We start from the raw sequence: 17,127 nt of genomic DNA on the forward strand, positions 1-17,127 counted from the left end.
AGAGAGAGAGAGAGAGAGAGAGAGAGAGAGAGAGAGAGAGAGAGAGAGAGAGAGAGAGTTCAAAAGCCAGGACCAGAAAAGTCCCTGTGAAAAGAGCACTGCTGAAATCTTAATAAAATGAGCTGCAGAAATGCTTCATTATCCTGACTAAGATGGGCACCAACAAGCCTGTCTGACCCTTTGGCCTCCACTCCAGTATCCTTTCATGAACATGTCTTACTGAAACACCAAATATTGTATTCATAGAAGTCACTTTAGATTCCTCACAAGGGCGGTTAGCTCGTCCACTGATTTCATGTTTCATGACTTCTCTGCTCCTCTTCATGACTCTGTTCCCAGTCTATATCCAACCCCTTCAGTCACAATCCTCTGATTTTTTTTTTCTTAAATTGAGGTATTATCTAATATTAGTTTTGGCACATATTGAATTTCAGATATCAGGATTGTAACCAATAGAAAGTGAATCATGCATCTCTAGTTTTATCTTGGGAAAACATCCACAGACGTTGTATATCCGGCGAAGAGTTTGTAACAAACAAACAAAGTGTTTGTTGCCAAAATCAGCTTCTTAAAGCAAGCTACTATAAAAATAGAGGGTCAGCCAAGGAGGACTCACTTAACATTTTTGATTTTGAGTCTGTGAAATAAAGTCAACAGATTAGCCAGTGTGTGTGTTGTGTGTTTTGCATTGTATTATCTCACTGACAATAAGTCCACATCCCAATGTCTGAACTTATCACTTGCTTTTTTAAAAACGATAAGGAAGGAGTGAAAAAAACGAGATGGATGACACAGAGTGTCTGAGCCTGACATGATTAGATGTCTGCAGACATCTGGGAGATTAACTCTTTGTTAGCGTGCTGTTATGAAATATTTTATGCTATATGTGTACTTTTTACTTTAATTTTAATTTGTGCTATTTAAGCAATTTCCATCATCTTACATGTTTGGTGCGTCTGCATGTGGAGATTTATGTTTGATTCCATGCATGAATAAGGATTTTCGTATTTCAAACAAAGGATATGCCTGTTTACATGTTTGTTTACATGCACACGTATTTGAATTGGCTTTGCTCTCAGCACAAGGTCTTTGTAGGAATGGATGTYGAAGTGTTTGTGTATTTGACTGAGAGAGCCAGGTACGGGCCCACTCTGACCTCGGGGCCTCACGGTCTGAGCTTCCGTGCTCAGAATAATCTCAGGCTGATGTTTATTTACAAGCACACGCCCCGTCGCACCAGGTTAACAAAGCTCTGCTCCCCCGCCACCAACACCACCACTCGTTCTTCCTCTCTGTCTCTCCCTTTTTATTTCCCTCTCATTTTTATCTTCCTGCCTCAACACGTTCATGTTTTTGTCTTTTTACCTACTCTTRCGTGTGCCTCATTGCTTCATCTGATTGTTCTTGTTCTTCAGATTTTTTTGTCATTTCCACACCTCTCTTGTCTTCTTCATTTAATATTTCCTTGTTCCTTATAGCTTTCTAAATTGATTGACTGCCAGAGGCAACCATTGATCTTACAACAACAGAACAAATGTTTTTGTTTTATTTGTCATAGTGCAGGATAGCATGRTTGCAACAGACCTGTTAACATTTGCATAAAATCTCATGCTGGACATTATTCAGGCATGTTAACATCCCTATAGTTMATCTTTCTGTCTAAATTTAAGTATTCTTTAGTGACTGAACTATAGTGGCATAAAAAAATTGTTGCATTTTCTCAGACCTTTGGATTTAAGTACACCACGTTAAAAATATATTGAGCAAGATATAATTAAGTTAATGACGGTTTTAAAACAAAACTGAACAAGTGTGTCCCCTTTGAAAAGGTTGCCCCAGCATAACTTTGGTTTATGAAGTTTCATTGAAACAAATCACAAGACCTCTGGAACAATTTCCTTTTGACAGTAAGCTGTAAACCTATAAGAACAGAGTCAAGTCCAGACCTCAACCTCACAGAAACCAACATCTGCAAACCTCTAAACTGAAGCATTGTTGGAAGAAGAGTAGGGCAAAGTTCTCCACAACAATGTGAGAAACCTAGAAGGTCATACAGAAGATTACCACAAGCTAACAATGTTTTTTTTTTTTTGTTTTGTTTTGTTTTTTTCCCATACAATGATTCAGCATTTTGGTTTAGTGTTTTTTTTTTAATAAATAACCAATTGTAATGTCATCGTTTGCTGCTTATTAGAACTAGCATTTACTTCACATTCATACTGAAGATACATATTTGGTACTACAGCGACTGCAAAGTATAGTAATAATAGAAATAACACCTAGACGTTTATTGTGTAAATTTCCATGCATTTTTTGGCATGCAACTCATTTAGCAATGCTTGTGCTTTTATCACTTCTTTGTGCTAATTTCAGTGTCCTTTGGCTTCTATTTAGTCAATTTCAACTCTTTTTTGTTTTTTAGCTGTTATTCTGACCTTTTCTGCACTTCTGCTAATTTCAACTTTTTTGTGCCCTTCTCTACTATTTAAAGCTTTTTATGCTTATTTTAGCTGCTTTCTGCTAATTTCAGCTGTTTTCTGTTTTAGCTATTTTTTTCAGCAAAATACATTTTTTGTGATAATTTCAGCTTCTTACTGCTTAATTAAGCAAATGTGCTCTTTCTGTTTCTTTGTGCTAATTTAAGCTATTTCAGTTAGTTTTTAGCTAAATTTAGGCTAGGCTTGTTTAGCTGTTCAGCACAAATTTTTCAGAATCAGGCATTCACACTGCATTTTTTTGTCAGGAAAAACAAATTACCATTTTGTCTTTAAGCAAAATTGTTTTTGTACTCATCACTGTAACATTACTCCATTTTTCTCAGGGCAGTTGCCTCTTTTCTCCCTCTCATGCTTTCCTTCCTGCAACAACTCTCCGTTCACATGATTTCAGGTTGATACTTTTCTTTTAGTGAAGTTTAAGAAGGGATTTTATGCAATATTGTCAAGTGCTTCTCTCTCATCTTTGCAGTTGTAAATATATGCTTATTTGAATGCTGCATGACTATTCTATCATTCGCAAGTAATTTATAATTAAATTCAAYAAAATATAAACCAAAGGCTGACAAAAAAAATCTGATCCACACACACACACACATCCCTCTTCACTATGATAAAATAGCCAAGACCTTATCCTTATGCAGCAGCTAATTACACCAAGCAAAAGGTCACCTACCTACATACTGCCCCACATAATCCTCATTTATTTCATGTATTTCTTGCTGTGCATGTGCACAATTAAATCTAAGCAATATGTAGGATAAGATATTTTGCCCAATAGATTTTCTTAACATGTCGTTGCACAGCTTACAGAGTATCCATTTAACATCTTTTCTGTTATTTTTGGGAGTAAATAAACTCATACGAGACTTTTCTTTGCAGTCTGTCCTTGAGGGYAAAAAAATCCTCATTTTAAAAAGAAAAGCAAAGTTTTGATGAATGTTTTCTGCACAAAACAGTCAACTTACTTGAAGCGGCATTCATCAAGAGCACTTCGGTGAATGGATGTGTGCAGTATATGTGTTTTAGGGAGATAGAATAACCTCAGCTCGCCTCCCGACCAGACTGGCACCATTTCAGCGGTGTTGGAGGCTCTCCTCCTGTGCCAGCACCATATAGAGAACAGACAGAAAGAGGCTGAAGGCAGCAGAAATTGGGGAACTGCAAGGGGAGGATGCCTGGCAGAGCAGTGGGGGGTTAGATAAAGGAGGAGAGGAAACGAACCCTCTCAGAAACGGCACAAAACGCAAAGGCTTAAATGTGCCTCATTGAGCCAAGCTCTCATTTATGAACCCTCTTCTCCCGCTTAATGTTGCCTCTTTGTCTTGTGATATTTGCACATATGCATATCAAGGCCATCCATGAATATGCTACATGTTTTTTTGTGCACCTTTTTTTGTCAGCTGTGTGGGAGTGCGTTAATTCATGACCCAGGGCAAAAATGTAAGTCTTCGACATCTTTGTTTGAAGACAACCAGCCGCGTGTTTTTGCGAGTTTTATCATTAGTGTTGCATTTATCATGCATGTTGCTTTTTTTAGCACGCAGATACGTGTGTTTGTGCAGATGTGTAACGCGGCTATCTTCCCTCCATGTCCTCGCTGACCCTTGTTAGTCTTTGCTTTCGTGTAGCTGCCCATTATCTCTGCGTCGGCTCTACTGAAGAGGAAAACTCATTTGTTGCAGTTGTGCCTGCACGCGTCTGTGTTTTTCTAGTGGAGCATTTGATCGACATTCAAGAGGCTCTGCAGCACAAATGTTCACAGTATTTCATAAAGCCAAAAGGAAAAAAAAAAGCAAACACATCAGAGCAGATTTGGAAAATGCTTAAATCAATCCTCATTTTATCTAGTTGTGAATGTAGAAAGTGACAGATTCACAGACTGCCTCAGCTCTGGTGTTTGTGCAGGGTGTCATATCAACTATGTCTATTCCATACAGACATCTTCATTTTTCCAATTTTTTTTTTACCATTCTATGTTTTACTAAACTGTTTTTCTGTCACTATATTTTACTTACAAATTTCCTTTTTTCTGATTTTGTTTAAAGTTTTTTTTTTTGTTCAGTTTTTAGTGGAATACTTTAGCTGCTACTCCTTGTGGCTTCAAATAAAGGGCAAGTGGGTATACAATAGGGTCAACAAAGGATTCCAGGTTGGGACAGCTTTTTTCTTCTGTTGCTCACCTTCAGTATGGAGTACCTCAAAGCTCCATATTAGGGCCAATTTTATTTTCATTGTACTTGCTCCCCCTGGGATCTATTTTTCGCAAATATAACGTGTCATACCATTTTTATGCTGATGACATTCAGGTCTATCTTCCATTAAAATCTAGCGGATCTCAGTCTGTTAATAGATTACTTGAATGCTTAAAAGATGTGCGAGCATGGATGGACCTGAACTTTCTTTATCTTAATGATAAAAAGACAGAAGTCATTTTATTCGGCAACTCCGATAAACTGACAGGATGCAGTAGTGCTGTTGGACCACTGGACTCTTTGTCTGGCCGTGTGTCTGTTAGAAATCTTGGGGTTTTTTGGGATTCTGATTTTAAATTTAAAGAACAGGTCAGTGCAGTAGTCCAGTCTAGCTTTTATCATCTGAGACTTATAAGTAAAGTCAAGGATTACCTMCCTCATAATGCCCTTGAGAGGGTAATTCATGCTTTTATCACTTCTAGACTGGACTACTGCAACTCTGTTTATTGTGGGATGGATCAGTCTTTGGTTCGTCGTCTACAGCTGGTTCAGAACTCAGCTGCCCGTTTATTAACAGGGACAAGACGTCGCGAACACATCACTCCGATTTTGTATTCTCTTCACTGGTTGCCTGTTTCTTTTAGAATTGTTTTTAAGATTTTGTTTTTAGTTTTTAAATGTCTAAATGGTTTGGCACCTCATTATCTTACTGAGCTTTTACAGCCTCACATTCCTAATAGATCCCTGAGATCTGTAAATTAAAAGCTTTTAGTTGTTCCCAGGTCTCGGCTTGTGACCAGGGGAGACAGAGCCTTTTCAGTTGCAGGACCTCGGCTCTGGAACAACCTCCCACTGTCTGTGAGGTCTGCTGGGTCTCTGAATGAGTTTAAGTCTCTGTTAAAAACTCATCTGTTTAAACAGGCTGAAGAGTCTGAAGAGCAGGATCATTAGGCCAGCCTTTGCTGTTTTGTTTGATTTTATTGTTCATTTTATTACTGTACTTTGTTCATTGTTTTTATTTTATGCTCCTGTACAGCACTTTGGTTTTTATTGTGCTTTATAAATAAACGATGATGATGATGATGATGATTCTGCGTTTGATAAAGTGGACATGATGGAGCTGTTGCCTTCCTTTTGACCTGTAACATCCCTCCTTGGTTCTTCCTTTTAAAGCTCATGTTTCTTAGGTGATGGTTTTTTATGCTTGTTGTTTGTTGAAGGAGTTTTTGTGTGATTTCCCTCCATTTTTTCATGCAAAAACACAATGATTTTGTGTTGCATCCTGCTAAAATGCTTCGAATGTAAACACGCAGCAACTGGTTCAGTCTCCAACAGAGGAAACTTAATGCCACACAGCTTTGAAATGTTGTAAAGAATGAAAGTAAACAGCAAAGATAAATAAATTTTTGCAGCAGTATACACGCTGCAGAGTTTTTCCCAGAAACCCCTCATTTTAGCCAGACAGGTTGTAACAAGCATGGTGGATTCCAGCTCTATTATTAGGAACTGATATATTTCAGCGTAAAATGTCAGCCATGAGTATTATGAAAAATGTGGTTTTATTTCATCAGTTCTAATTCTTTTTATCCCTGCTTTGGTTTTGGCATCACTGGATGTTGACACAGGCTGTCAAATCAGCCACATCTATTCAGAGACGCGTAAATGTTTTCARGCATCTCTTCCATGAACTCGTCTTTCCATCATTAGATGATTTTATGTTTTGATGGGTGTTTTCTRGATCTGTCTTCAACTCTTTAACATCCCTTTGAAATAGAATAGGTCTATCATAAGACAGGGACAAAACAGTGTAAAGAGATGGAATTTTAACTGTATATTTTGTCAACTGTAAAAGAAATGTGAGACTATTTGGGAGGAGGATCAACAAAATTATTCACTACCAAAAACACATCAAACTATTGACATAAATTTGCTCTTCTAAACTAAACTCTTTTTTAGCTCTGCATACTCTGATTATTGCTGCCCTACAGTAAAAAAAGTAAATTTTTCAGTGTGTTTGTTCTATTTTCATTGTAACTCCAAAGTATTTGTTATTACAAAAGTTTCTGAAGCTGTTTTAAATTTCTGTTAAACTGTTTTTTGTGTTTTTTTTATTCAGATTTAAAAGTACCACAAAGTCGTTATCACTCTGAAAATTTAATTTTGCCACACATTGCAAACATACACAGAGTTGATTTGATTTGGGTTTTATTTTAAAAAAAAAAACAACTGTAAATAAAACATACGGACTTTGTGCTCAAAAGTTTTTAATCTTTTTTAAGCCGATATAAAAGAGACAAAAAAAAAGCTTTTAATCTGGACTTTTTGGTTTAAGGGGAAAAAAGTTAAATTTTGTCCAAGAAATGCAAGTGGCTTCTAAAAATAACCAAAGTAACATAAAAAAAATGCAAAACATTTTAAATTACTTATTTTTGCTCGATATATAAATTAATCAGCAAAATCATTTATTTTGGGTCTGTTTTTTTTTTTTTTTAACTTCAGAATGAATTCTGAAACAATGCCATTTGCCATGAGGGACTAATTAAATATTATTTATTTCACTTCTGTTCTGTGTATCCATCACTTCTCCACACTTTTCAGGTTTTTAGTTCTTGTCCCCTCAGTCGTTTGTCTCTCCTCCCCCGCCCTCACCCCTCCTGGTTTTCACATGTGCACCTCTTGTCTCTCTTCCCTCCATCTTTCTCTGCGTTTCCACCACTTCCTCTCGTCTGCTGATCCCTCTGGCTGATCCTCAAAGGGAAACTCGGAGAGTGAGTGGGACTTGAAAGAAAGAAAAGCGCTGCGCTCTCACCGGCAAGGTCGTCCCTCGCTCGACTGAAACGCACCGAGAGGGAAAAAAAAAATACAACGTTCATTTTCTCTTCCCTCCACCTCCCTGCTTTTTTTTCCTCCCTCTATCACTCCTGAGTTGTTTGATATCTCACTTTTGCTGTCTTTCAGCTGGAGCTTGGATCTAAAACCTCTAAACGCAGAGTTGTAAGCCCCCTGAGCTACAGTGTTATACCTCCATCTCTACTCCCTCTTTTTCTCTTTTTTTTCCCTGCTCTCCCTGCTACTTTTTCTTCCTCTGTCTTCAAACAGATCATCACTCTAATGTTTTCAGCCCTTCAGAGCGACGGGAGGAAAGAAACATGCTGAAATACCCCAACAGACTCCCACGTCTTTACCGATAAGGTGGAGTGTGTACAAACTGTTTCACAAGCTCTTCTCTCTGATGGGACTTTATTTGCTTCCTTTTCTGCAGAAATGATCGATTATGTGCTGTAAAAAGCTCCTTTTTCTGTAGGTTCACAGATGCACCTGATTAACATTCAGTGTTCATTTGTTATGTAATATTTTACGGGACGCCTGGAAGAAAATGTACTGTGAAAAAGGATGGTGTTGCACTGTGTAGCTTTTCCCTCCCAACTCATTTAAAGTGGCTGTTCAACCGATGTAGACGTTTAGAGAGCATTAAAAAATGCGAGCCTTTGGAGGCGTCTTTACGCTGAATTTGTTGTCAAGCGAAATCAGGTCCTTAATGAGCTGCGCTGGATTTGAAGTCGTGGTATTATCAGGTGTAAAATAGTAAGATTTTTGAAACCCTGTGGGTCAAAATGATAACAAAGATGACAGAATGAGAGTCAGAGTCTGGAAGACCAAGTGGTTTGCATCTTTGTGCAAATAAAACATTCATTGTTTGAGCGTTTTGGCAGATACAGATCAAACACAAATCTAAAGGAAGAGAAAACAGATCATAGACTTCCTCTTTTGCTTTAGTCAACAGTGTTTTAACTTTGTTTTTCATCACTTATCTCAGCTGGATCTAACAGTGAGGCTTTGTTGTAAGAGACTGATGACATTTATTTCTTTTTGTGTGTATGTTTGTGGTTCTGTCTGGACCTAGTTTGGTTTTCTCCCTTGTAAATATGTTTTGTTATGTTGTTTCCTCTCTTCTGTCACCAACTGCTTACTGGAAGGCAGTTTATCGTGTTTGTGTTTAAAGACTTTGTTTTGATTGTGTGCTATTAGCATCAACAACAAAAAAATCAAAATCAGATCAAATCCAAAATCCAGTTGCAGAGTAGCTGACCTGTGCTATCTTATTTTAATAGTTCTATATTAGAGCAATAAAGAAATGGCAGCTGACTAAGCTGAAGTGGGGTATTTCACAACGCGTGGTCCTCACACCAGATAATGTTGCAGCAGTTCTTTAGGGATCGGTGAACAAAAAGTTGAAATTATTCATCACAGAGGCTGTTCAGATGCACAAAGTGTACAGGAGAAGTGCAGGATGTCTTTATTTCTACTATCTTGTGCACATCAATATGTCAAAAAAACAGTTAAATCACCCAAACAACTCAGCTTTGCACTTTTTAGACTTTGATACTTATTGAACTTTAAAGCAACTTCAAATATTAATATAAATTGGCATTAAAATATACATATATCCTTATAAAAGATACTGTAGAGGGGTTTCACAGTGGTGGTGTGTATTTAAACGTTTGATGTTCATACATTTTAAGTTTTTATTTAAGTTTTCAAAAARGTACTAATCCAAAGCTCATGTGTGGTTAGCCGCTACCACAAAATAAACAAATATTTTACAATAAAGTTGATAAAGACAACGGAGAACAAAAAATCAAAATTTAACAATTTTATGAGCTTAAACTGCTACTGTTAAAATCTAATAAAAAACGTTATATATATGTTAATGTAGCTGGAAATACCTTGTTACTTTTAATGGTTTTTCAARGTGTGTGTTGTCACAATGTATTTGCATAAAGCTGAAAGTTCTCCTCCAGATTTGTTCAGAACGGGAATATCCCCTCCAGCTGTTACCTGCAGCCTTAAAGTGCTCATTAGCATGGCTCATTGAGGCCGTACCTGTGATAATGAAAGATTAGAGTATGTAATGAGTTTGTGTCAGTGCAGCTCCCGTCAGATTCCCGGTGTTTATTTTTGGCATCTCGACTCATCGTAAGAAGCGCTTATCTGCAGACTACGATTTCTTGCTAATTTTGAGCCTGCTTCGCCGAGCATTTTCTCTCCAGACTTTTTTTTTTMSRRRTTTTTTATTAATTTTTTTTTTTTGCTCTCACTTCTCGTTTACCTGATTTCAATGTGCCCATGAGATGAGTTGGATACATCTCTCCTTCCCCCAGAAAACCTGCTGCATTGCATAAAAGAATCGAGTGGGCACCGTCTCTGCCCCCAAACCAGATTTAGGAGCCCAGAAAAATCAACACAGAGAGACAGTTTTAGGCTGCAGTGCACTAATGCCTGTGTATCTGCATTTGCCTGTAGGTGCCTGTGTGTGTGTATGTATGTTTGTGTGCACACATGCTTCCCTGCCCGCTGATGTGTGTGCGCGCATGTGACTGTGTGGGTGTACGCTTTGCGTGTCCCTTCTTCGGGGTCTGTAGAGGTGTTTTATGGCCTTTGAAAATCTCTGCATTTCAATCAGATATTTTTTTCAAGGTTTTTCTGAACATCTTGCCACAGTCAGAAATTGTCAGTCTGATAAAACAAATTCACCACGAACTCGGAAAAGCAGACTTGTCAGTGCAGACGCTTCTCGTGCACGCCGCTGCCTCTTCCTCCTTCCTGTCTCCTTGAAGACTTRGGTTTTATACGTTTCTCTGTAAATCTGTGTGGAAGGAGTTTTGCGATGCAGCTTTGTTTCCACAGCATGCAAGCTTTCTAAAATCACAGACAATATGCAGGATTTATTATTTGTTTGCACTGCTYAATTCAAAATGTTCTTTCTGAACAGTTACGTTTGTTTTAAAAAGAGATCAAAAATTTAATTTAGCTTTTCATAAAGTCATGTCTGACTGTTTGACACGTATACAATCGATGTCAAAAAGTATACACTCTTACCCATTAACTGAAACATGTAGGAGTCACCAAATACTATTCCTACTGAACAACACTAACACTATTGGATAAAATGAGATGATGATTCAATGCCTTAATAAACATACAAAATTAATAAACATACAAAATATCACTTTAGATAAGAAGAGCAAATTTTAAACTAAGATGTCTGTGAACAATTTGACATAATTTTGATGTCTTCTGTTATTTGTGACAACATATATTAAGAGATTAAATACCAATAWTGGTGACTTGTTTTTTTTATATAATCACAACTTTGATTGATAAATCCCTCTGTAAATTCCAGTTGTAGAGCCCTTACTCTCACTAATTTGTCTCCCTCGCATCACAACAGGAAATGGGACACCAGCCCTTAACATGAACATGTGCAAGACGTAGGACTAAGTGGTAGGGGCAAGGGTTCAGGATCTTAGCTGGTTAAAATAGTGAATACAAAGAACTTGTTCTGTTAGACAAACAAAAAAACACATATTTGAAAATATAAAAGTTATGCCTGAAGCTTATCTTTATCTGATTTTATCAAAATCAAAATGGGATCTGCATTATTTCCAGCGCTGATAGAGGAGAGGTCACTGAGTTCTGTAGCCAAAGGCCAAAGGTGCCCAGTCCGATCTCAGAGGAACCACAGGATGTTTATTTTGTCCAGTCTACAAGCAGACTTTACAGCCTTCTAGTCTTTTAAATGATGAAGGCAATCAAAATGGAAATGCTGCTCCTTTGAAGTTGCATTTGAATCCCTAAACGGTTCGTCTTGGTCTCATCTTTCACTTTGATAATGAATCACTGCTGCCCTCTTTCCATTTGAGCATTTAGTCTTTCTTACGCTGTTACTGCCCTGCTGCTATACACACCCCTCCTGGTTTTTTTTCTCTCTTACACACATAAACAAACAGCTTCGTCACCATTCACCTGAGTCACAGAGGATAATCTCTCCATTTGATGAAGTCACAGGCAACCCTGTCACTGTAGAGCATGAGAGTCTGTGTGTTTACATGTACACAGTCTACTGTAAATATGTCATGCAGTAGGTTGGATCGCTCAAAGGGTTCGAGTTAAGCAGCATGTCTGCTTGATGACTCCAGTCTGTGTGGGTAGTGTTGAGAGTGGTGTCACCAGTGGAGACAGAAGCAGGGACTCTTCAGGGTGCCACTTACAGAGTAAAACACCATTATGTCTCAATTCAGAGTCCACCCACAGGAAGCTCAGTTTAAAGCACTTCCAGGGAGTCTGAGAACACTCATTAAAGAATGCACTGCCTTTTCAGGAGCAATATTTTTATTCCTGTCCTTATTTAGCAACTAAATCGATATAGATAAACTAAAATAGATATGTTGTACATACATACACTCACCGGCCACTTTATTAGGTACACCTGTCCAACTGCTCGTTAACACTTAATTTCTAATCAGCCAATCACATGGCGGCAACTCAGTGCATTTAGGCATGTAGACATGGTCAAGACAATCTCCTGCAGTTCAAACCGAGCATCAGTATGGGGAAGAAAGGTGATTTGAGTGCCTTTGAACGTGGCATGGTTGTTGGTGCCAGAAGGGCTGGTCTGAGTATTTCAGAAACTGCTGATCTACTGGGATTTTCACGCACAACCATCTCTAGGGTTTACAGAGAATGGTCCAAAAAAGAAAAAACATCCAGTGAGCGGCAGTCCTGTGGGCGGAAATGCCTTGTTGATGCCAGAGGTCAGAGGAGAATGGGCAGACTGGTTCGAGCTGATAGAAAGGCAACAGTGACTCAAATAACCACCCGTTACAACCAAGGTAGGCAGAAGAGCATCTCTGAACACACAACATGTCGTACTTTGAGGCAGATGGGCTTCAGCAGCAGAAGACCACACCGGATGCCACTTCTTTCAGCTAAGAACAGGAAACTGAGGCTACAATTTGCACAAGCTCATCGAAATTGGACAAGAGAAGATTGGAAAAACGTTGCCTGGTCTGATGAGTCTCGATTTCTGCTGCGACATTCGGATGGTAGGGTCAGAATTTGGCGTCAACAACATGAAAGCATGGATCCATCCTGCCTTGTATCAACGGTTCAGGCTGGTGGTGGTGGTGTCATGGTGTGGGGAATCTTTTCTTGGCACTCTTTGGGCCCCTTGGTACCAATTGAGCATCGTTGCAACGCCACAGCCTACCTGAGTATTGTTGCTGACCATGTCCATCCCTTTATGACCACAATGTACCCAACATCTGATGGCTACTTTCAGCAGGATAATGCGCCATGTCATAAAGCTGGAATCATCTCAGACTGGTTTCTTGAACATGACAATGAGTTCACTGTACTCAAATGGCCTCCACAGTCACCAGATCTCAATCCAATAGAGCATCTTTGGGATGTGGTGGAACGGGAGATTCGCATCATGGATGTGCAGCCGACAAATCTGCGGCAACTGTGTGATGCCATCATGTCAATATGGACCAAAATCTCTGAGGAATGCTTCCAGCACCTTGTTGAATCTATGCCACGAAGAATTGAGGCAGTTCTGAAGGCAAAAYGGGGGTCCAACCCGTTACTAGCGTGGTGTACCTAATAAAGTGGCCGGTGAGTGTATATCTACAGTACAACATGGTAAAATAAGATTTTATTAAATGTCATGTCAGGAGACAATCAATCAGGTTTTAACGCCTTTATCGGATAATATAATACATTTTAGCAGATTTTGGCATCATTTTGAATTTTTGTAATGACATTATCAGTCTCTCACATCATTATGGCTGAAATTTGGCCCACTCTTATCTACAACATTTCTTAAAGGAGACATGTCACACTTTTAAATCCTTCAGTTGGGGTCTATATAAAGTAGAACTGCAATGTTTTGGTCTGAATTCCTTTGTYTTGTAACTCCACAAGCCCCCTTTTCTGAAGTGTGTCTCAGACCATCTCATTTTGAGGCTGTGTCTTTAAATCTAAAAGTGGCTCTTCACACCCCGCCCCACCTCCAGCTTCCATACCGGTCCAGTCTAGCTTGATAGAGGAGTTTACAACTATGCAGAAATAATTTATTTGCAAATTAATTAAAAGATGGCAACAACAAAAGACTTGTCCATCCAGCTTTACATTTTTGGAGCCAAGTCTGACTCAGAGCCACGGCAGAATTAAGACGACCTAATTGTACGATAAGTCCAGACCTCATTTGGAAGTCCTGTTGCAAATACCGTGATGCAATAATTAGGAAAACTTTATAGAAAATAGAGAAAACCGAACAGGTGGGAAAAATATGACCCAAACAGAATAGAAAAATATCTACGCAGCACCAGGAGAGATTAACTTCAACTTTTAAGCACTTTTAGAGACTCCAAGTATACAATAAAATTCATCTAATGGAAAAAAAAATGTGGATTTTGCATAATATGTCCCCTTTAAGTTCATTGAAGTTTGCATTCAATGAAGATCTGTTAATGTTCTATTACAGTGTTTCAATCAGGTTGAAGCCTAGACTTTGATTGGACCCTTGCAGTGCTATTATTCTTTATTTTTCACTTGTACCGTTGCTGCTGTGTTTTAGTACCATTGGTATACAGAGGATGACTGATGTTGACTTTGAATTTGACATCAACTTGGTGACTACAATGTTCCCACATTTAGAAAACAAGCACAAATTTTCCAACCTCCACCACCATGCTCACAGTTGGTGGTTCGGACATGCTGTGTTTGGTTTTCTCTAAACATCTTGCTGTACTTTATGACCAAAAATTCCTGCTATGTCTTGTCTTGTTTGTCCAAATTACATTGTCCCAGAAGTCATGTGGTTAGATCATATCAAACTTAACAACATAACAAACCTAAGCCATGCTTATTTTCTTAAGAAGAGTGATTTTACACTAGATGTTATATTCATGCACCAATACACAGATTGTTGACAACTTGAGGATCAGTAATGGAGGAAGGAAGGATAAACCATCAACTTTCTGATTGGCTGAGGACTGTTTTACAAAGTGTTGAGAAGTCCATACAACAAGATCATAAGTGATGTTCTGTGGACATACAGTAAGTGATTAGATAATAATTAAKTGAATGACTGTTATAGTGTTCTCAGTGGGAAACATGGTCTTAATTTACCTAAATGCTAAAGTCCTAGATGTTTGGAAAAGTTTGTTGATTTTAATCATCTTTCGTTCGCACAAGTATTTTCAATAGTACAATCAGTAACAGTCAAAAAGCATTACATTTGTTCAGAAGCTTGCCACCGACACAAACGAGTGACGAAAACACACAACCATCTATTTTGTGCCTCTGTCTGCATTTCCATCTGAATGATGTGGCGCTATTCTTAGATCTGTGGGAGGATAGATGGGCATCATTTAGATTTTCATTTTCAAAGGCTTTTCTCCTTGTGGCTGTGAGCCATTTTCAATCGACCATTTGTTGGTGCACAGAATAATGCTAATTATGTGCACAAAGCCTACTGTAAATGGTGGCTTTGGAGTTCTTAAGAAAAGGATTTTGACAATAAAAAAAAGGCTTCATGACATACCCTGCTTTCCTGTGAATAGTGTCTTWTTAATATTCAGCTGAACAGCTTTATATACCACATATTTGAATTTGTGTAGAACATTGTGATGTGTAGCTTTTCATAATTATATTACCTTCAAATTATCAGTGGACACTCGTGTAACTGAAAAGGTATTTCCATGTTTAAAATATACATTGTTCTATTCTCACAATAAACCTGTTAGTCCAGGTGTTGTTGTTTTTTTTGACCGTGTTTGAACCTTGTTCAAATATTTTTTCACACAAACAGTTGTGGTTTTAACTCATGACAGTAAGGAGGATTGCATCAGGAAGAGCTGCACCTTCCTTCCAACTCCCACTGCTTTTCTTCGGAATTGGTTTCAGTCTTGTGGAATTTTTTTTTTCTTTTTCTTCTGTGTTTGTTAGTTTGTAGCACTGACTAAATGTGAGAAATATTTCCTTGCACAATAAGAACCGTTTCCGGGCAGTTACCGGTCAACGTGATGTAATGGGAAACTTTAATTGCTCCTATGTTTGATGTTATTTTTTTTGTAACAACTTTATGGGATTTTCAGGGGGTGGAAAATGAAGGCCAAGGTCCTCAGCATTCACAGTCTTCTAAACTTGGTGTGTTATTGGATGATGTATGTAAAAAAATTTTTTTTACAAAACTTTAATCATGTTTTCATCACCCAGAATATTAAGAGTAAATGTTTAAACCAAAGCTTTTCAAGTTGGAGAACATGTCAAATGTCAATGTCATTTATAATGCTGGATTTTTTTTTTTTTAATTTTTTTTTTTTTTTTTTTTTAAGCGGTATGTAGAAAAATATGATATAGTTTGTTTTCCAACTGTTTCATTCTGTATTTGGGTGGTTTTCTAAATGAAAATGTGCTGGGGAAAGGTAAATGTTTAAAGTTTTGTCCATGTCTCAAAAAAGCCATAACTAAAAAATTCAACCAGGAGGATCCTCCAATACTTGATGAAATGAATCCAAAATACATATTAACGAACTGAGTCTGATGAAAAAACGGACATACATAATAAAAATAAAGAAGTCTCAAATGAAGTATATATGGTTTAAAAAATGATTTGACAGTAGTTTTTAATCATGATGCTGTCGAGATTACAGTATATATGCTTTTTTTTCACTTCTCGCTTGTTGGCAGCTGAAATTAAAACCATCTCCTTGCAACCTTGTTTCAGAAAATAGCTGGCTGAATGGAAAAACAAAACAAAAAACGTCATTAAATTGTATTTTTCATGATCTATGTGTTTTACACATGTGCATGCTTAACGTCATAAACAACTGTTCAGAATTGCATCTTAAGACTAGAAGTAATTTTTCTACGTCTTGCTGTGATGAAGAATAACTATATACTAGAAAGCTGTTGAAGAAACTCTCCCCTCCCTCTATCTGTCCTTAAATGAGCATTTAAAGCTAGCCTCCTAAGACATTTAACCCGTCCTCGGGGTACTCCCTCTGTTTCGCCCCAGATCAGAAAAGGGGGAAGAAAAAAAAAAACGAGGGAGTGACTGCGCCGCTCGGTTAGTCACTGGGGAGCTGCAACAGCAGATTTTCTGATTAAATAAGCATGCMCTAATCACTAATGGAGCTGTGCTGCAGGATTAAATCAGAGAGATGTCAAAATAATAACTGAAAGAGAATGAAGAGGTTGCCACAGGCATGACTCAATCTTTTAAATTATTTTTTTAATTCTTCAGATCAGGTAAACAGCGTCAAATAATGTGCTTCCAGGATTTGTTCTGCGCTGTTGTTAACATTCACTTACATGAAGACGTGCACAATCTTGCATTGGTCCTGAAGCTATGGAAGTGTCTTAAAATAGATAATATAATATATGGTATGAAGTTATAATGAGAATTTCCAGGCTTATTATTGTTTTGTTTGTTTATTTCCTGATCAGTGCTTTGGGAGGCTCTTCTGCACTTCATATCCCTGCATTTCCCAGTGGAGGATGCCTAATTGATTACGTCCCTCAAGTGTGTCAGTTGCTCACAAATAAGGTAAAAATGTTGATGTTTCTTTTGTGCAAATAAATGTATT

The 17,127-nt window shown here is 37.9% G+C and overlaps 1 protein-coding gene across 1 annotated transcript in view; it reads left to right on the top strand.

Moving 5' to 3' along the window:
* Positions 1-17,127, top strand: part of babam2 (BRISC and BRCA1 A complex member 2) — a 78,478-nt gene that overhangs the window by 55,794 nt on the left and 5,557 nt on the right. The window contains exon 8 of the mRNA XM_014010049.1: positions 16,988-17,087. Coding sequence (XP_013865503.1) covers positions 16,988-17,087 — 100 coding nt within the window. The remainder of the gene's footprint in view (positions 1-16,987; positions 17,088-17,127) is intronic.

Source organism: Austrofundulus limnaeus, unplaced genomic scaffold (assembly GCF_001266775.1).
Source record: "Austrofundulus limnaeus strain Quisiro unplaced genomic scaffold, Austrofundulus_limnaeus-1.0 Scaffold2, whole genome shotgun sequence".
NCBI lineage: Eukaryota > Metazoa > Chordata > Actinopteri > Cyprinodontiformes > Rivulidae > Austrofundulus > Austrofundulus limnaeus.